Below are 22,053 nucleotides of genomic sequence, written 5' to 3' on the forward strand. Positions count from 1 at the left end.
AGAGGATTGATCATCTGTTAAATTCGCCCTTCTTTATTTGAACAGTAACTGCTGCCGTCGTGAGTTGGCACGTGTGCAATATAGCGAAGCGTACTTGTACATTGCGAAGGGCAAGAAATCTTTATATTTCCAACAAGCATGCCACCAACAATCAAGTGAAGCATATAAGGGATCGCTGAACAAGCTCAAACTTAAGGGCTGAAATTTCATTGAAAAAAAAATGTCGCATTAAGGGTACCTTTAGACTCATACCGCCACGCTGGGTGTTTCTCTTCACATGGGCGTGCAAGAAACGGCGACTACACCTTACAGAAACTCTAGCGTAAGAAGGACACACAAAGAAAGGACTATACAGAAGTGTGTGCGCCAGGACTTCTTTCTCCTCTCCGTACCTCCTCTTGTTCTCGCTGTATCCGTAGACGGCTCAACCTGCCCGAGGCAACGACGCGGCGTGGAACTCGAAGCTTCTGGCTCTAATGGGCTCGTAGAAAACTGGGAACAAGCGTCAGGCGGGACAGCCTTTTAGGCGCGCTCTCACTTCTCCGTGCTCAGAAGCCTGTGGGCGATGGCGCTGAAGACGCCGTTACAAAACTGTATAGTACAGTGGTGAGCAGGCATTTGTTCTGAGAGGAGCGCGACGAGAGACCCTCCTGCGTCGAACAGAGGGGCGATACTTTTCGCGTCGGGATGAGCTGCATCGCAGAACCAAGACAAAAAATAAAGACAGGCAGTAGCCTTTCGTTCTGAGTTCAGGTTCACGTATGTTTTTTTTTTTTGTTAATTGTTTTTTGTTCGTTTTCTACGGGACTATCTTAGTCGAGAGACAGAACGTGGCTTACGGTCTATGCGTGCTATCAAAGTGCGCTCTATGTGCTCTTCTGAACCAAGATGGTTTGAAACGAGATAGGGGTAATGCGATCAACTATTTTTTTCACCGGGGCTCTTTGTATCATTCAAAAACTTAGACAAGACGGTAAAAAAATAAAATTGTGGTCTCATTTGGTCTTTTCCAATGAAGTTCCTCGCTAGCTCGTTCATATAGCGATGATCCTTGTCATCGGTTAAATATGAGATGTATCGCATAGTTTACGAGGTGAAAGCAATGGTTTTTTTCTTGTGCTTTACCTCTACAAGTTTAGAACAACCTGCATGTTACGTATATTGTACAGAGGTGAAGTAAATGAAGTCGAGAACGCAACGACACCCTAGGCAATAGTTGTCTCCGCCATTCCATTTTGTTCTCGCGTATACGACTTGAAAAATGTATTAACAAGAAAGTGTTATAAATGCAGTGGCACTTTCCTGTATTGGTGAGTGCTATGATTAGTAAGCAGTCAACGGCAATAGACGGCTAGACGGAGCACGGTTTATTGGAGCACGACAAAAGACACATCTTCATGACCGAGTTTTCAAAAGGCGCCATTATTTTACTTATACCAGGACCCAATAACCGGTGACCCCAGATAAGAGCCGGCGCTAGATATATGCATTGGCAGCATATGGGTCGATGGCAAAAAAGCAAAGCTTGCCCCATGTAAATCAGGGACGCGACGTGCAGGTCACTGCGAAGAGAAAAAAAAAAAGAAAAAAGACCCTTGATGGGAGGAAGTGGCCCGAACGGAAGAAGAGGAAACTTGCCCCGGGCAATAAACAAGCAGCCGTGAAGGACCTGGGTTGTGAGAGGCGGGGAAAACGGTCGCCAAGGAAGCCGCAAGTAGCGTCGCATATTAATTCGCTCGCGCTGAAATTGCTAATTACGGACGGGAGAAACGTGGACCTTCAGACGCCGGAGGGGTGAAAGGAAGGGGGGGGGGGGGGCACACGTCCTTGCGTCGCGAAGCAGCTGGCGCCTCTCGAAGGGTACCCGGCCCCGAATAAACGCTCAATCACTTTGTCCTGAATCGCGCAAGAATTAAAGAGCCATATATGTCTGCTACAAGGGGACCCCCGTGCCGGCATCGTGTATTGAAAACGAAGAAGGAAGAGTGATTGCTTGTTAACTTGCTAAGCCTGATATGTACGATAACTGCACCATAATATACCGACTATGCTTTGGCCCATGTGCAAATAAGAATTATTTCTCATTTCTTAGAGCTTTTCACTGTCCTTGTCGCTACAATGAAATGTTGTTGAGGCTGTTAGGTGCCGCAGCCGTAGCCGGAGCTTTTTTCGGAGGGGGGAGGTGGTTCAATCGCCTTTTGCGTTTGTATGTGTGCGTGTATATAGTCAAGCAGAACATTTTGTTTGGCTAGTTGGTGCATGTTAACCAAAGGAATAGGGCGCCAACAATACAAACACAAGAAGTGACTGTCTCTGTCACCGGTGTCTTGTTGGCGCCTTATTCCTTCCGTGTATACAGGGTGTCCCAGCTATCACGCAGCACGATTTTAAAAAAGAGGAACGCCGTTACGCGAAGCAAACATACTGCATATGGTTTCAGTACACTGGAGTAGCCACTTCTATCTTTTTCGTTAATGAGATTTAATTAATTAGTCCTAATTATATTTGTAACTCGACAAGTACTTACCTAATTGTCAAAATGTCAATGAGGCGTATGTAGGCATGTTCAAATGGCATCTAACTGCGCTGCTTTCAACAACGTGCTAATTGCGCGCTCATTTTTTCCGCTTGATCAAGAAAGCCCGCGAAATATGAAAAGTGACACGTGACTAGACTGTTGCGCGCGTCGGAAACCAGCGCCCTCAAACAGGCTCCCTATGAGGTAGACAGTATCGAAGAAAAAATGCAGAAAGAAAAAAAAAACGCATCGCCCTATCAGCCACTACGCGGCCTAAGGAACGCACCGCTTGGTTTTACAGAGGCAGGCCGTAATCAGAACACCTGCCGCGTTATCAATGAGAACAGTCGCCCGTGAGATATGGATGATTGCGGCGTACTATCGAACGGAATGAATCCCAGCGAAATTGCACGCATATCGTTGGCGCCCGACCTGTACCCTTGCCAAAATGCAGAACGCTGTCTCTCGTAACGGACAACAGGCAAAGCGGTTGTTTGCAATAAGATTATTTGAGGGCGCTGGTTTCCTTTGCGGGTGGGAGCGTAGTCACGTGTTATTTTTCATATTTCGCGGGCTTTCTTTATCAGCCGGAAAAAATGAGCACGTAATTAGTACGTTGTTAAAAATTGCGCAGTTAGATGTCCTTTGAACATGTCTACATACGCCTCATTGACATTTTCACAATTAGGTGAGTACTTGTCGAGTTACAAATACTGTTATGACTAATTAATTAAACCTCATTAATGAAATAACAGCAGTGGCTACTCCAGTGTACTAGGAGCAATATGCAGTACGTTTGCTTCGCGTACCGCCGTTCCTCTTTTTTTTAAATCGTGCTGCGTGATAGCTGGGACACCCTGTATATACGCATGCAAAACTGAAAAATTTCGAGGCGGGGGGGGGGGGGGTGGTTGAACCTCACCGACACCCCCCCCTGCTACGCCAGTACCAGCCGCTTCATTGCCCTTTCCTTGGTATTTGCTTAGCTTTCCTTCTCTTTCTTTTTTTCTTGGAATTGTCTATTGCATATCTATTAGTCACACTTTCCTCCTACTATGACACGTGAAGCGTGTTCAACTGTCATTACAGAAGGTAAAGCGTGCAAACACGGACGCAAGAGAAGAAGCACCGTATCTGCGTGCGCACGCTTTGTCTCCTTTTGTGATGATTGCTTACCAACTAGTTAGCTCCGCATTCTGTCGTTCGAATATTCAACTGTGCCTGTTGTTGGTTAACCTCCCTGCCTTTCTTCCTTCATTTCTCGCTCTCTAGCTCTCTATCTCCTTGTCTGTCTCAATACCGGCACTCGGAAAAGCGAGAATGAAAAGAGGCAACGGAAAAAGTAGTAGGTTGACCAGGTCGCAGTTTGGTTTGTTACCCTAAATTGGAGAAAGGTCAAGTGGGCAGAAAAAGAAACACAGAAAAGAGAGAACAACGCATGCAGTTTAAGATATCTATCTCATTACTGCGTTTCAGTTGCGAAGCGCGCTTTTCATGTCTTGCACACAGTTCCCTCATCCACACTCATCTTTCGGTATATAAGTCTGTGCATTGTTCACCATATTTGTCATACATTTTGGGCATCTTCAAAACTACAATGTATGCATACAGGCAACAGCTGTCAGAGTTTTGCAGCGAACACAATCAGTTTTTGAAATGTACTTGTGGGCTGGTTGGTTGATCACACCGGGGGAAACGACGTGTTTGTTTTCGCGTTCGTCGTTTCACCCGGTGTGCACTGCCATATGCCGTAGTTTTCAAAAGAATGATGTGACTTGGGGCACGAATAATGCGACACTTTCGGTTGACATCATGCAAATGGTTACTGAAGGAAACGCATCCAAATTAGCGCCGGCTCTTACGAACATTGTGCAGATTTTAAGCTATATCCCCTTCAGTCACGGCGCACACAAGTGTGTACGCGAATTTCAGAGGCGCATCACACGGCGCGTATTTCTTCAAATTAACTGAAACTCAGGGTGCACATTCGTGCAGGCTTCCTGAGTGGACAACTAGCAGTCATTTAACTTTATCGCGCTGTGCATTGCTGCAGAGGACCACTTTGCTTGAGACACTACCCTGTTAGACAATCGTATGACGTGCCGCGTTCCAGGACCAACGTCAAGAGCATTTTTTTCTTCGCTCGAAACGAATACAACAACAACAAAAAAACAAAATGTACATGTATTTCGGGACTAATAGTTCATTCTTTTATTCAAGTATTGAAGTTGACTGATGGCAGAATAATTAGGTAATTAGTTACACGCTAATTAGCATTAATAACTGAAACTCACACACAAAAAGCATATATCTTCATTTTTTTTTTTTGGATTTTCATACTGATTGCCTTGGTATTGTGCCACGCGAATTTGACGCTTTTGCAGACAGTGCATCATAATTCCTGCCTGAAGGGGATATACATGTTTGGAAACCGATAAAAAGTTAAAGTTACCTAAAATTAGAGAAGGAGTGGCTTATATCCCTAAATAATACTTACTGGCACTGTTTCAAGCCCGGCAAGACTCGCAGAGCGATTTCACTGGTCGCAGCTGTCCGCCGAGATAATTGACGTGCAAATGGTGAGTCCAGCGGTGTACGCCATTTTATTCTTTGCCAGCCGCTGCAAACTTCAGCCCCGGTCAAAATATATCAAACCAAGCGCTCGATGGAACGCCACACCGGCGGCCTGCGCGACGTTATGCAGCTGGTGCAGATTAATTGAAAACATTGCGAAACAGCGGTCCCCACCGATCGACGGATTTGAATGCACGATAACGTCTACCGCACCAGTTGGAGGAAATTCTAAACGTAAGCACCTTTGCGGACTTTTTCTGCGAAACCATTTCTAGGGCTAGGCTTAAAGAAGCACGGGAAATACATTAAAGGCTTGTCCGCAGAAGCATGATTAGGGCGTCTCTAATGTAACAGGAAAGTACAAAAAGTGTATGAACTTGAGGCAACGCAATGCGACAAAGAAACGCAAGATCAGACTGATAGCTTTGTAGTCGACTGGAAAACAGCCTACCCTAATAGGTATGAACTGTGACGTAGTAACTGCGTATCATCTGCATCTATTTCTGTCCTGCGGCTTAGCAGGAACGCAGCTCCTCTATAGCGTCTGCAGATCGACGCGTGCCTTTGCGCGCGAACAAGTATCTTCATTTGTCGAGCTGGTCACGAACGAAGCCCAATCGAAACAAATGACGACCATTTAACCCGAAAAAAAAAAATGTCCGTCGATGCGGGAATTGGCATGTTTCAGGTTGGCTGCAGGTTGTCCGCAAGCAGACGCTCAGTGACTATCGCATTTATATTTGAGCTCGACGCGGCGAGTTCAATTAGCGTCCGTGGCGGCTGCGTTGAAACGGTGAAGAAACGAAACCAAGCAAACGTGTGCCAACATTTTTTTGCAGGTCCTAAATGGCCTGAAAGGGTTGCCACCATGCATGTTTTATGCTTAATCGTAGTGTCGGGACGTAGAACTTCATCAATCTCCACATTTAGGATAATGGATCTTGCGTCTAACGCAGTGACACATAAGCCACTCCAGTTTTCTTGATGAAGCAACTCAATGCTCTCAGAGGGGTTTTGGAGTTAAATTTGCAAAGCTTTTCCTGCGTAAGTGGGGCTTATTTTCCAGTCCGCTTTGTAAATGATATGTTCAACATGTATCGACTTTCAGAGACACTTCTAACCTATGAATGTTTCAGGAAATGGAAGGTTTGAATCCACAAGTAAGCAAATTTAAATATGCGGACATTTTTAGCAATTGTTTCAAATGAATTTTTCGCATTTTTTGTATTAGCAGGAAAAAATCTGAACACAACTCTTTCAATGCTGCTGTTTCTTACAGGCAAGCATCGTCACAGGTGCACTCAATGATTGCATCAGAGAGATAGAGAGAGAGAGCCGAATTTATGAGGGAGAGGCAGGTATGTTACCCAGGCTTAGCTCATGTAGCTACCATGCACTGGGTGAAGAGAAAGGACACCGATCATTAGGAGGAGAGAATCTCGCACATTGCACGGTCGCGCTCACGCACGCACGCACACACACACACACACGCACAGGCACACACGCATGCGCACACTCCACCAAAGCGATCATTGTCCAGTTAATCACAAGCGCTGGCACAGCCTGGTGGCTGGTGGCTGGTGCTGTTCAAGAAGCGCTGCATTGCTTTTGTGCCATTGTACATCCCTTAAGCAGAAGGCCATTGTTTCGAGGTCTTCTATATCCAACTCATCCAAATGCGCCAATGCTACCTGATAGGCCCGTCTCATATCGTCGTATGCTGAACAATCGCACAGGATGGGGTTTTGTGGTTTATTTTACGCCACGTGTAAAATAAACCCTTTTTCTACTCTAAATAGGAATGAATGTAGAGGTGGCTTTTGGATTAGTTGCATCTCTGAGCAATAACAGTTATGTGCATGACACCAAATTAATTATTATGCGTTCTAGTGCAGGCGCAGAAGTCTGGAAGCAGGTAGCGCTGGGTAAACACAAAGGTTAACGTTAAGCTTCCTTCTTGCGGTGTTGGTGAGTACGACGACGCCAAAATACGAACGAAGCGCACGTAGAAGTGCTTGTATTCTTGAAAACGACCAGTGTACACGCATACAGGCAACGACAAGAAAGAAAGTACAACCTGATGCATTGTCGTAAAGCTTCGGTGGTGCATAGCGGATTGTAAATTCTGACAACTGGTAAGAAGAAAAAAAAAAGGAGTAATATATTTCTGTGAATGTTAGCATCCCTCAGCTCAGCGGATGATATCCAGTCTCGGTGCTTCTCTTTAAAGAGGATTGTGATTACATGACGAAAATCGGGGCCCATATACACAAAATAATCTTATGCTGTAAATGTCTGCATGAACAAATTCTAGACAATCTTATAAGCTGGAGATTATATTAGCGAAAGGGGTCGGACAGCAGTAAAAAAATGCTTAACAATGAAAATATTCGCAAAGTTATCACTGGAAAACCTGCGCGCGCTGATGTTCATCTATGGAAGCAGTTTCATTGGATAAGAAAAGCATTTTTCAGCTGGCGCTCCTAGTCTGCACGAGGCGTTGTCTGGTCTTCATGGTAGATGCTGTCAGATGCAAGTATCTAAGCCATTATAAGACGCCTTTCTTTACAAAGGAGACCTTAATCGAAAGGATGCCTTTCATAATTAAGACGGACGTTTTGGTACAGCAACAGTAAAGAAAGAAAGATACTTTTGTGTTTCTTTCTAGTCACAGTAAAAGGGGGTAAAGGGCCTTTTCAAAATCCATTAGCGCTGAAGAGACGCATATTTTGAGCTCATTATTGTCGAAGCCTTACTAAGTTCAGGAAGGACTAAACTACAGACGCGCATGGTCACGACGTTGTTACCCGATATGGTCCTTGTGCTCAAAGACGACCTGCCTTAACCTAACTGGTCGTTGACTACCACCAAAGCATTTCACCTTAACTAATCTCTTTCTGGCACACATACTGAAAAGAAATTAGTAGTAAAATCGGCGTAGAAGCGGTGTATTATCGTGCGTTGTCTGAAAAGCAACTTTTAATCGTAAGATGCTTAGGCAGGAAAGGGCTTGATATACTTATCGTGCAAGTGCACTGGACGACAAAGCAATGTTGTGAAACAAATTTGATTATCTTGGGCACAATTCCTTCTTCTTTTTTTTCTGCCAATGTTCTTGTCAGAGCGGGAGTGAAGAGGAAAGAAAGAAACTGCAGGGAAACGCATGCCAGCAAATATAGGGCGGGTAGAGCCGGAAAGACCGATACAAAATTTTTAAACAATAGCTTCATTAGAACCTTATTTTCTGTAGTCGTTCTTGCCCCGACCAATGAAAAGAAACAGAACCAAGATTCGAGGAAGTGTATTTCATGCTCACTCCAACAACGCTCTAAGCCGTTCGTGCCAGTGAACCGTGCTGGGACAGACGCTGGTCTGCTTCTTTCTTTGCGTGCGTTAAAATTCATGGGTGTTCCAGTACGTGAGCTTTCGCTACACCTGCCACCAGGCCACCTTTCCAGGCAATATAACTCTGCTTACCTAAGCAGCCGTACGCATTTTCCTCCGAATAAATTCTTCTCGCGGATTGGGTTTCGTAATCTCGCAAGGAAAATGGCATTTCGTGTCGAACAATATAACAGTATCAGTGAATACCAAGTATCAAATAAGCTTCTTTTCAATATATGGCAACTCTGTGAAACACGACAATTTCAGAAGCTTGGGCCGCCTCACTGCCAACACGGTCAAAGATGTCGCTATTCCTCGGATTGCTCGAATGGCCGTCTCGAATTTTCTTACCGCAGTCAAGACGATGTGCGTCGGAGGGGTCGTTTGGAATACAACAGAAATGCGTGTCTTTGATGCGTACGTTGTTTGCGTTGGCTTCTGAATAGCACCGCCTGTCCCGATTGACATGCGTTATTGCGTGCAAGCGCTGCACTGCTTTCAGCTATCGGACACTGCGCGCCCTTATTGTCCTGAAAAATCGCCATTTGGCAGATGATAATTGTGCATTGCGGAACAGCGCAAAAAAGGACAAAATATCAGAGAAGGAGACACAAACAAGAGCTGACAAATGAACCTTTATTCCTAAAAACAAAGCAAGGCAAAGCAAGAAAAACATGCATTACGTATTTGGGTGCCCCTCGTCTTCCTTCTCTCTCTCTCTCTCTCTCTCTCCCCCCTGCATCTCTTGCGCAGTCTCTGTATGTCTTTCTTGTGTATATCGGCTTTTTCTCAGGAATAAATCTTCAGTTGTTAGCGAGCACTCGTTTGTGTCTCCTGGTCCGTTGTTTTGTTCTTTTTGCGCTGTTCCGCAATGAACCATAACCAACTGGCCCAGCTTACCACGCTTCATAACTGTGTTTCGGCATCAGTGGTGATTATGGATGAAAAACAATTGAATTTAGCGTTGCGAAATTGAAGCCACCGCGCTATAACTTAACCGAAACTTTAAAGAGTTAACGGCAAATTCTGGCAGGTCGATAATATCTCAGAAGAGTTTTGGCGGAGTGAACAATAAGTTGACGCAAAGACCAAATTTAGGCCACGGCTTTACTCCATGGACTAAATTCTCCAGGTTATGAAAGCAAGCTTCAGTTGCATTTCCAGCATGCCAGTATATGTTCGCTCTGCACTGCTATAATTTTTAATGCAATACTTAAGGTGACTTTTTAAAGATGCGTTGTTGGTTACCGCTATGTTCGTACGGGGATAATAAGAGGAGATAGGCTTGAATCTCCGATGAAGTGTGCGAGTCGAGTACGTTGAACACCATAATAGACGGAAGTGGCACACTTATTAATTGTGATGAGTGCACACAACATGCAGCGAAGGGCTCGAACCAACCAATGAGAGCACCTACATTGTTTAAAAACCGCGAGCCGAGTGCCTGCATTGGCAATCGTACCGTTATTTATTCAGTGCATGCGTGGGTAACGCATCCCGTTACACCATGGGCGTTATGGTAGCAAAAACGTATGGGACTGCTCGTGTTCGTGTTGAACCCGCAACCTTCTTAGTGCATCGTTCAACTCTTGCTCATGTATCTGTAAAAACAGAGCCCACTACAGAGAAAAAGGATAAGGTGTCCAGTCACAGATTTTGTGACTCTTGTGTGTAGAATGAATTCTCTGCAATGAAAATCATACAACGAAAATCATACTTCAAAAAAATATAGTCACAACAAAAGGTTCATTTACCTCGATGAAGCGAGAGAGACGAGCAGTGCCTTACCGTTTTTAAAAGTCTTATCAACAAAAGGTTTAACTTCAGTTGGTAAAGGTGACTGTTTATGCTATGCCTCCGCTAAACAGAATAGTGGAAAAAGAAGAGAGACAGAGGAAAGATAGATGCACACGTGTGTCTGTGGAGGATGGAAAACAGTGCTCGTGTCAGCTCCACTTATCGAAGCTGCGCCCTCATTTGCATTGCATAATTACTAACTTGTTTATCCGCTCATGTATTATTTGCACACTCATGTATAACGGTCGCTTCGCGCAAACACCACCTTTCTGACAAACAGCGCGCACTAACATACTGTAACGCAATCCTGAATGCTACTTTCAGAGTTCGTGCTTGATTTCTGTGACGCCGAAGAAGCAAATGCCGTCATTCGATCAAAACCTAAGCAGCGCTATGCTTTAACAAGAACGCTTGTAGATCTGAAGACAGCATTGGTTAGCTTCGCTCACAATCGCCAGTGAAAATACGGAAGTGAGAAAAGACATTACACACGAGCAAACACAAGATTATACAAGGTACAGAGGCACTCCTACTGATAGCGCTCAAAACCACGTCGTGATCTATCATACATCCATATTTTATACCATAGTCTAAAATATTTTGATCGATCATACATCGAAGCAGTCATGTTCGCTTATCCACCTTACCTTGGTTGCGAAAGTCAGCTGTAGGAGAAGTGTACTGTGCTGTACATATCTACACGTCGATTGTCTAGCTCAATTTGTTCACAAATACATCATCAGTCTTTTCAGGTTACGCGAGTGGTACGCCTGCTTAGTTTCGTGCACCTCAATGGTCAGCGAAAAGGGTGAAAGCGGCCCATTCTGATGTCGACTGAAGGAAACGTAGCAATAAAACTGAAGATATCGACTGAACAAAGCAGTAAGAGAGAATGACGTGTCGCAAGGAGGCGCATTTACTTACCGTCTTCGTCGATGGCTGCTAGTGTAAGCACCATAAATGTCAGCACAGCGAGGGAACTGAGAGTGGCCCAGAGGCCCACTGTCTGAGCGATGCCGTGGGCAGATCTTGTCCCGCCCGCGGCAGCGTTCGCGAACAACGTCAGTGGAGACATCGTGGCAGCAGGTGCAGTCGCAGTAGCGGCACCCCCGACTGTCTACAGCCCCCCCATGGGACTATCTCGGTCGTCGACTGCAGAACCAGTCACAGATGATGCGCGACCCAAAGCACGTCACATAATCCGGCGCAGTTTTCTTGCACACTCGCGGACCTTTTTTCTCGTGGGGGATAGTCGATCCCGCAGGAGGAGGCGATGAGACACAGTTAATCCATTCGTCACAGTCTTGCGTGTAATCCGCTGACGTCAGCCCCGGGATATCTACTCCTCTACCCGAGGCATGACATAGACGGCGGGGTCGCTAGACTTGACCAAGAAAAAAAAAACAGATAATGTAAAGCGATGTAGCTCCTCCTCTAATAACGGCGCACTCTTCTGTTGGGTATGAGCCCCACTCCTATTATTTGCTGCACGTTCACCGTTAAATTGCGCGAAGCGCGGGTACGAACTTTCTTTCTTTTTCTTTCGTTCCCGGCGGTAGCTCGGCGACGGAATCTGGGGCGCTCTCGGCGCTGAGCACAGCCGCGTTCGCTCTAACCCGGGGTCCGGACTGAGGGCCTGCGCCAGGCGCCGCGAGAGAGCGAGCCGGTCACGTGACGTGGCTCCGCCTCCTCTCCGTGCTGCCTCTTCTCCCGTGCCTAGTTTTTTTTTCTCTTGCCACTTTGTTTCTGTCTCGCGCGCTCTATGTTTCCGGTTCCGGCGGCGGCGCTTAGCCCTTCCGGCTTCTGATAATAACAACATGAAAGTGCTGATGAGAAAACGGAAACTCCGTGGTCTTTCCATACGTATCAGAGCGCGGGAGTTCACTCTGGGGCTTCAGAATATCATTTCAAGGCGGGTGGCCCTGACTCAGTGTATTATTTTTTTCCACTGATATGTTAAACTGTTTAAAAATCTACGAACAACTCAAAGCAAAAGAAAAAGGTACTCTACGGCTACGCAATCTCAATTACAAGGGTACTTTAGAGAGTAACTGCAGTTTAGATGCGTACGTTTGATGGAAACACTCGAAGGAGGTGTTTAAAGGTGGATTCCTCTTGCATTGCAACTTTTTTTTATGCAGTGCACTTTTCTAGCTTGTGCACTGTCTGTCGTAGACCTTTTTTGTTTAGTTTTTTGCGTGATTTTGAGGAAAGCATGCCCTGGGGACTCAAGTACCGCCCTGCTTACGAGTTCTACACACGTCCGCACGTGCGCGTGTAGTCTTCTCTATCTCTAGTTCCGGTTTTTCGTGGAAGCTCTTACAGCGGAAATTTGTAATGTATGTTTGTATACCCGGTACATATTGCATAGGATTAGAATGTATACGATGAGTAAGGGGGCGATATATCTTCTTTATATTTCTTCAGATCCTTGTTGGGTTATGAATAATGACAAGAAGGGCACCATTCTTTAATGCAAATCTCGATGAAGGATCATTCTGGTAAGAACAGATGTTAAGGACCCATGAAAGAAATGAGAGTTGTTGTCAGCTGACTTATGTTTTGGTGAATTACGTTAACCGAGGTGTGACAACACAGGATGAGCATTCTATGAAATAAATTTCAGGTCATTGCACACATAGCAAACATTGCTTGCAGTACCAGTGACAGAACTTAAATAGAACTAGCGGATTATAATACCAATGCCTCTTCTGCTGTTATAAACTACTTGGCGAGGCAAAAGTCCGAAATACGCACCGGCGTAAAATCCAACAGGTGGTCCATTTAATCTCACCGTCACATAGGAACACTTGAGAAATAAAATAGAGGGGCGATGGAAAGAAATGCGAAGAGCCCGGTGCGTTAGTGCTCAGCTGTTCGAATTTGTTTTCATCGCGCCCTTACCTTGCTGGCACTAAAAAGACGCTAGAGTCATCCTTGAATGTATCATAGACAACCACTGTGTCTTTTTATCACCAGTCAGGCTACAACTGCTTGAAAAGAAACGCGAACAGCGGAAAGCGTAGATGCCGCACTGTTCGCGTTTCTTTCCATCGCGATAGTAAACGCTTTTGAAGTACTTAAAGGGGTGGTGCCACCAAATTTGTGGCTTGTGCGTTCTTTGCTGTAAGCGTTTCCTATAGCTCCAGGAAGCATGATGCAAGCACCAAGATTCATGTATTCTCGCTAAATAATGTAATATCGCCTTTTAATGTGGAAAACTTTCGGTTTCGGTTTCTGGGCGCCGAGGTTGGGCAGTGACGTAGGCTTGGTCACGTGACCACACAAGGCTGTGACGCACTTAGCCAGAAAGTGATCGAAACTCGGTGAGTGATGTAGCAACCGATGCTTTGCCGGTACTATAGTGAACTAGAATATATTCTAGTTAACTACAGCCGGTACGTACGTTGCGGAGGTGGCGGAGGTCCGGAGGTCACTCACGTCACTACAGCAGATTTGGTGTGACGTCACTGCGACTTTCGTTGCCCATCCTACAAAGCTACGTCAGTGTTGACGCGCTAGCGATGGGTCTCGATCGGGAGAATGGGCATTTAGGTACACTTTGGAAGTGAATTAAAATACATTCTAAACGTTTGCTGTGTCCGACCCTTCGTGTGGAGTGTCCTTGCATACAGAGGAAACCCACAATAGGCTTGTTATAGCCTCGAAATTTGATGGCACCACCCCTTTAACAAACAGGTGAGCCTTGCAGCGCACTTTCTTCTGGTCAAACACTCCTCATCATTCGGCCTCATGGGCGTCTTACATCGTTTCTTCTTTAACAACGAGGCTGTTTAAGCTCGCCGTGATTTGTCTGCCGGAAACTAAAATGATCATCATCATGAACATCGACACGCGCTCTCTTCGTCCTCTTCTTTATTTTCGTGCTCTTCTGCTTCGCTCCCAGACATAAGTCGGCAAACTCACTCATGAGTGGCCTCACTCAGGCTCACTCAGACTCAGATAGGGCTGTGAGTCTGAGTGTGAGTGATTCTGGGTGAGTAGTAAAATATTATGGTGAGTTTGAGTTCGAGTGAGTCCGGTTGAGAAAAAGTTCAGTAAGTCTGAGTCCGAGTGTGTCCGTTTGAGGAAAATTTTGGTGAGTTTGAGTCCGAGTGAGCCCTGAGATCAAAATATATTTCTTGAGTGAGTCTGAGTGAGCTCCAGCTTTTCTTTTTTTTTTTTTTTTGCCGACCTATGCTCCCAGAATACGTGCGCCGATTTCTCAGGCATTCCCTGTAATAACCCTGGTGGGTATAAGAATGAGTACAGAAAGAAAGAAAGAAACAGAGAAATAAATAAATAAATAAATAAATAAATAAATAAATAAATAAATAAATTAAGAAGAAAGAAAGAAAGAAGGAAAGAGAGAAAGAAAGAAAGGAAGAAAGAAAGAAAGAAAGAAAGAAAGAAAGAAAGAAAGAAAGAAAGAAAGAAAGAAAGAAAGAAAGAAAGAAAGAAAGAAAGAAAGAAAGAAAGAAAAGAGAAATTCTTAGCGGGAAAAAATTCCTCACAAGGCGGTATTCGAACGCGCGTACCCTCGATCCGAAGGCAGGTACGCTTGCAGAGCCTTGTATAGTATAGTGTAGCAAGAGGGTGGAAAAGGGAAGTGAGCGGTGAGGAGGAGAGATGTGATGGTAAGGAGGAGGGGAGAGAATAAGGCAGAGCATGCAAAGAATGAGAAAGAGAGAAAGAAATAGAGTGAGAGATAGAGAGAGAAAAGGATACAAAGAAGGAGGAAGCAAGCGAGAAACAGAGGGAGAGAGAGAAAAAAAAGAAAGAAATGGAAAAGGAACAAAGTTAGAAAGAGCAAGAAATAGAAAGAAATATATAGCGAGAAAATTAAATAGAAATAAACACAGAAAAAAGACGCAGAAAAAAACAGAGAGAAGAAAGAAATAGAGGAAGAAAGAAAGAGAAAATTTGCAAAACTTAGCAAAACAGCAAAAGCCAGGACTACATAGGTGCCCATTAGATACGCTGTTTCTTTAGCATTGCGCCTCCAGTGGAGGCCACTCTAATTCGTTTTTTTTTACTTTTTTCATCGGCACAGCTTAGGATGACAGCGTTACTACTTGTATTGCGCATGCTGCAAATTTCTTACTCTGCCTCGCTTCGTACAATGGAGAAACTAAAAACTTTCGAGAAAGAATTCAGCTATACACGAGTCATCTTCGTCAACTACGCAGTGAATGCAGTGCGGTGTCAGAGTAGTGCGAGCCGTTTGACGGTTGGATTAGTCCCCAACGGTGCGGTAGTCCTGAAAAAAAAAACGTAAGCTTCGACGGCGGCCCCTCCTGGAATCTTGGCATATAAAACACACACGGGAAACATCAACCGGACCACGGGTACACTGCACTCCGTCTACTGTCAATGCTTACAAGTCTCCGCAAACCTCACATGTATGTCAAGAAAGCGTAAATAAGCGCTGTACACCGCGGGCCTTCTTACCCATAGAAAAGAAGCCGGTAAGCTTTGAAACGTCGGGTGTTTTAAAATAAATGTTGGTTGGAGTTCTTTTTCCTTGAAATGCTGTCAAAAATTACTGTATGTGACCACCATTACTCAGCAAACATATTTACGGAGTAGGAAAGAAATGGTGCCCTGCGTACTAAACTTTCTTCTCTTGATGTTTTGTTTCGCCTTCTTCCACTGCGGGGTAGCCAGCCACGCTCAGTCATGGTTAATTTTCTGGATTTTGATTTCGTTTGCTTCTCTCTCCCTGTTTATCTCTTTCTTTTTTTTCTCTGTCGTTCACGTGCATACGAAAATGCGCCTAAAGAGTTCCTTTACTCATTGCGAAATTATTCGAAGATTATTAATTAATTAATGAATTTCACACAGCAGTGGTCATATAGTGGCATCCTAAGGCTGCAATATTTCGAAAAGGCAATATGAATAATTGACAGCACAACAATAAATACATTGTATGCACTAACTTTACTGCACCGTCGTGCTACGACGATCACTGTGGTTCGTTGGTTTCAAACCTAGTGAAGACGAAAATACATAGCAGACGCCAGCGCAGAATGAGTGAAAGAAGAAACGTTGAACATACGCCGACCAAGGTGAAAATACATTTACTGTCGTTTCGGCTCCCAGAGGGTAACTCACGATTAATGTGAGATTCAGCGAGTCTTTTTTAACATCCTGGGGCCGAATTCACAAAGCTCACTGACGAGCAAATTGTCGCGTAAGAGAAATTTTGTCGCGTAAGTCGATTCACGAAGCGAAAAAAACGTCGTAAGAGCCGTCGTTATCCCATCGGCCGCTGCGGTAAAGCGCGCTGCGACTGTCAAGGAGCATGCCAGCGATGGTGATGCAGTTGCTATATTTGGTGACGTCACTGAAAAAGGCTCGTAAGTGGATTCACGAAGCAAAAAAATTGCGCGGAAACAGCGTGGCTACGAGAAAATCCCAAGAGTGGTCCGGACCACTCTTACGAACAATATGGCTGTTTAGAACGTGCAAGTGCGGCGGGTAGCTGGGTGCCGCGGCTGATTTTAAGCTAATTCATGGCCATGTAAGGCTACTTGATGATTGCTGGTACGTTTTAATTTATTTCGGCGCTTTGAGTTTCGTGTGTTCTTTCGCTTGTACGCTATGGGCAGTATTGGCACTCGCAGTCGTCCAATAACCTGAGACTCGCAGAAATTAAAGAAGCCTATTGGGTGTCAATGGCGAAAAAGTATGCATGCAAAGGCTTGTGATTGGATTAAAACCAAAGTTCTACATGAAAGGTCGATGAAGTCGAAAGCGGCGCGGTATTTGGTCAACATTTTTTTGTTATGTTGTTGTGTTGCGTCCTACTTCCTCCAATGAGACGTCCAACTTATGATGATGTACGCAGCATTGGTCGAAATTACCACCAAAGACGTTCAGAGGAGCACATCAGCTGCACGTTATTGGAAATAAAATTGAGCGGAGCATTTCAGTTAGCCATTAAAGCCTATTATGTGATTCCATAACTTGTCTAGTTGGATTGGCTTTAAGTGACCAATAGGCACGATCTCCGAAATGCAGCTGTCGCTATGCATTTTGGGCCGATCCAGAGCGAGCTCGTACATTGCAAATCACAGCATATTATAGATGTGCGTGATTATGCATCAAATCACAAACAAATCGAGCTTTTCGACCTTCATTGTTCGGAAACCGAAACGGAACGCGTTTATATGGCAAGTAGTCAGAAAAAATGGCTCCAGTAATTTGAAATGACATCGAAAATAAGTGCGAATGCTCACAATTCTCGAGTATAAACAAACCTTTGCCGAATTCAGATCCCTTTGATTATTAACTGCCATTTAACTTGGCGTGAGAATATCAATTAAAGGTGGATTCACCCACTCATATATGTATTTTGTTCTCAGAAGCGTCAGCGCGACCTGGAAATCATCGCGTAGACAAGGCGAAACCCCCGCTGCAGGCTCCTATCGTAGCAGACGACAAACGCTAGCAGACGACAAACGCTAGCAGACGACGGCTTGGGCGAGAGGCGCAGCTTGTGATTGGTTGGGAAGCAGTACTCTCCACATCAGGTCATCTTAAGACGTTGACAACACACTTCTTTCATCGCGCGCTCCTGCCGTGTTCGTCATATCTTCCCCCTCGCACATAAGAGAAATTTTTATCTCGCCGTGAAAAACGCGCAAGAGCTTTTTGTGAGCTCTCTTTTGCCCCTGCTAGAGTGTACTAGAACTGTCGAGTGGCGTGAACGCGCCTCGCCGCCTGATGCCTTCCGCGTCGACCGTAGCGGCGGCGCTGCACTCGCTCGGTACTGAAGGCGCGCACCGCCGCGCGCTAGAAACTGGGAGCGTGCGTCGGCGGCGCCCGGCTAATCGGCACTGATGCGGCTTTCGTTGCGTGTCTATCATTATTAAGCGTAGGACTTGTCGTCCTAAGCCTTGATGGAAGAAACTCTAAAGATTTTAATGGATGCTTGCTTCATATATTTGAGAGATACTGCAAGTCAATTCTTGTAGCCGAAGTGACTGCTGGAAAGTACGCAAAATATAAAAATGAAAACGTGCTGACACCGACCGTGAAGATTTACGATCTCGGTGTAATTGAGCCGAACTCATTGCTGGGCTAGTTAGAACAATTGCGTCAATTAACTAGACCCTGAACGAACGCCAGAAGAAAGAGACAGAGGAAACAAATCGCGTGCCTTTATTCTAATTTCTTCTGTCTTAATGCTTTCTTCTGGTGGTGCTTCGGCGTCTAGTTTATTCCGAGTAACTGAGCTGCTGTAATGGAATTCAACTGTGCTCAGAAAGCTGTGTGCTGATATTCTGCCGAAAGCCCACCGAACATTTACCGCGCGTTGGCGAAGCTGCGTGTACGGTGTGTATCTTTACAAAGGCGCTGTGTAAATGTGACTTTTTCTACATTACGAGGGCTCAAAGGTATTGGAACTCAAAGGTAACTCGACTGGTACAAATAACGGTCGTCCTCAGGGGCGTTGCACGGATATTGTTATTGCTAGGCGCCGGGTGGGGAGGGGTTATTGTCCGTATTTGTGCGTGTAAATATACATATGCACATATGCTATATAAAAACATAATATCGCAAAGCATAGAGCACCACCGCCCCTCCTGGCTTCCCTTTTGACACTGTACAAATAAAGCAATCAAATTATAATACAAAACATTGCCAAAAAAGAAGCTTTTGTAATGACATCGTTTAGAAGATCAGGAAAAGTGCAATATAAGCTGTTCATTGAAGAGGAGAACTGATTGTAGTGAATTTAGGCGGAATAACCGACGGGCTATATTTACATCTGCGCATTTCAATATGCTTTAAATACGCCCTGATGCATGAAGTTTGCGCTTCGGAGGTGAACGCGCGCCTTCGGCTCGGCTACCTAGCACGGCACCCTGGTACGCGTTAAGCCCTCAGAGGGCACATAACCGATCCACAGTAACCACGGAAGCACGCTGTTGAAACAAGGTAGCTTTTCGACATTAAAGAAAATGCGCGAAACTGGCAGAACTCAGCCGTTACTAATATAAATATTGTGATAGAGTTATTTGTACTCAGGTTACTCATGAAACAGTCGAGCGCATTGGATATATCGTAGAGGCTGCCGGCAGAAGAATTGTAGGCATAACGTAGTTCAGCGCAAAAAACAGGCAACAGACGAGTAAGAGGACAAGGACACAGCGCATGTCCTTGTCCTCTTACTCGTCTGTTGCCTGTTTTTTGCGCTGAACTACGTTATGACTGACTCGTTCCAACTCGCCCAACAAGCAACGTTGCTAAATTGTAGGCTTTCGTCGCTGGTTTGTTATTTCTTCGTAGTCAGTGTTCGTAGTCACTTATAGTGTAGCGCGGCTCGAAGTGTTGCTTGCAAACCGCACTGCAATCAGTGAGCAGCTAGGTGCATGTGCGCAAAATTCGATTGTCGCCTTCTTTCGGGGTCGACAGGCTCCAAGGACAGGGAATATCGCGGCGCAATTTCGGCACCCCTGCATATTCACTCGTGCACCATGCACCTAGCAGGCGTTGAGACACCGATTAAAGCTCAGTAATGCATTAAACGCGCTCAAAATGCGCAATTACACTCTTTCGTAGGCTGCGACGCGCGCGCGCCAAACGCAGACGCTCTCCACAGCTTCAGTACAAAGTGACTACAGCGCCGCCGCTACTATCGCCCGTCGGAGCATCACCCGAGATGCGGCGCGGCCGCTTCGTTCGTTCCACTGCCCCCTTCTAGTACACTGTACCCCTGCTGCGCAGTTCGCGAAAACAACATGGCGCCGTAAACTGTGTGTGTCGGTGCCGATTTTCGCAAACGCTAGGGTTTTTTCAGCGTTCAACTGGATATGCTGTGAATACCGCTGCTTTTTCGGTGCGCGCAAGCCGTGTGAAGACCGACGGCAGTGTCTCTTGGTGTGCGGTGAAGCGTATCGAAGCCTGTGCCTCGGTGTGTTTATGAAGCGGGGATCGGCGCCTGTGTACCGACGGTAACTAGCACTCGAGGAGCCTGCAGTGCGTGTTTGAGTGTTGGTAACAGTTCGTTTGCTTCGCTTTCCAGTGTCTCAGTAAGGTGCAGTGCGGCATTTCGAATTGACAACATTTCGGCACGTTACTTGAGTGATTCCGTGCTCGCACGGTAACGCATGAACTACGACTACGCTCTGTATTTGGTTGTTGCATCGCCACGGGTTAGCCCGTGCGCTTCTATTTTCTTGTAAGCAGTCCAGGCAAATGCAATGTTCGGGAGTGAAACGATGTGCGTTGTGAACAGTGGTGCTGTGTTGACATTTCCAAGACTTGTGAAGAGGCTGTGCCCGTGTGACAGAAGATTAAAAGCGTTGATAACCGCGTTTCGCCCTACGAAGTTGCGATGGTGCTTTATGAGGGCTTTAAGGATTTGGCGCTGGGCTTGGCGCTTTCTTTTTTAACTCGTTTCTTCTCCTTGTTGGGATAACTGTAATCCGAACGTCATAGCGTGTCGAACCGAAGTCGCGCGCCGAGACATTCTGCTGTAAATGTGGCTGCTTTGGCAGTACGCCTTGACTGTTCTCCGGTGAAAACTGGGACTTGTACCTGGCAGCGAAATCACGTGGACGTCACGCTTCGCTTCGGACAGAACACACTTCTCACTGGTGCCTTGCCTTGGATGAAGTCGTAGACCAGCACCGGCTAACTACAGGTTTTCGAGTCCATCTGTCCTGTCGTTCTGCACGGCACTGGAGCCTTGACTACAGCGGCCCACGGCGATTGGTCACGCTTCACCAGTGGACGTACACGTCTTGCTAGCCTTGCATTTCTACGTCAACGGCAGCTTCCAGTCCACAGACGTCTTTTGCCTGTGGCTGCGGAGCACATTCGATTCCCGATGACGCTGACGGCTTCTAATATCGTTGTGCCATCGGTGAGTTGAACTTGCGCAACTAATTTCGTTGTTATTCGTGTAGCTCTATAACGTACGTTTGTAAGTTTTTCATCCCAGCAGATGTAATGTCACGCCATGTTAAGTTCCAGTACGAAAAATGTACTACTACCGCTTTGTATATACGTATATATGGCCAATATACATATATTCGAATATGAGCAAGTACACCAGCAGTGTTTATGATTTGGGTTAAGCAGGTTATTATCTGGTCATTAAGAAGAGCCTGTCTGTTTACCACGCTTGATAGTTGAGAGAAAAATATTTGATGCGAATTTATTCTCCAGGAGCCATGTAGCACTTCTTCAGGGATTCCCTTTATATTTCAAAATTACTTGTACAGAAGATTACTGCTGTGGCAGCACTATACTTTAACAGGACATATATATCTTACGGTATGTAAAGCTTACATGTAGCTTCAGTTTGTTGCAGATTGAATATGGCATATTTGATAGCTCTGACTAAGTGATAGTTTTTGTGCTACTGCCAAATATGTATTAAGAGCGCTTTCAATGATAGTTTTTTAATATATCCTGTTTGCCTCTTCACAGATTGCAGACTTTCGTAAGGTCCTGGAATCCATCGATTGCAAGCACTGGCAAATCAAGCCACCTTATGACTTGGAGCACATGTACAGAAATAGGAAGGACTTGTGCTCCCTAAATGTACAAGTCTTTTGCAACGGTAGGGGTGTCATCATCCAGCCGACCTCAAAGGGGCCTGGAAGCACGCATGGCAGCCTCATCTGGATGGACTGTGCTCTGCCTGGGAGCTTCAAGGGCAGAAAACTGGCTAATGGCTGGTTGCTAGGTTAGTTTTTTTAAAGTACAGATGGTACAGTAAACACCGGTTAATGTACACACCTTCACAACCCAAACATTGTTAG

General features: G+C 45.4%; 1 protein-coding gene across 2 annotated transcripts in view; it reads right to left on the minus strand.

The window, feature by feature from the left end:
• The window catches only part of LOC119388126 (zwei Ig domain protein zig-8), a 205,889-nt gene extending 193,793 nt beyond the window's left edge, over positions 1–12,096 (minus strand). For both annotated transcript variants that reach the window (XR_007415506.1, XM_049413826.1), the window contains exon 1: positions 11,198–12,096. Coding sequence is in view for 1 of the 2 variants with exons in the window: in XM_049413826.1 (XP_049269783.1) it covers positions 11,198–11,348 (151 nt within the window). In the remaining variant the exon portion in view is untranslated. The remainder of the gene's footprint in view (positions 1–11,197) is intronic.
• Between the last annotated feature and the right edge of the window lie 9,957 nt (positions 12,097–22,053).

This window comes from Rhipicephalus sanguineus, chromosome 3 (genome assembly GCF_013339695.2).
Source record: "Rhipicephalus sanguineus isolate Rsan-2018 chromosome 3, BIME_Rsan_1.4, whole genome shotgun sequence".
Taxonomy (NCBI): Eukaryota; Metazoa; Arthropoda; class Arachnida; order Ixodida; family Ixodidae; genus Rhipicephalus; species Rhipicephalus sanguineus.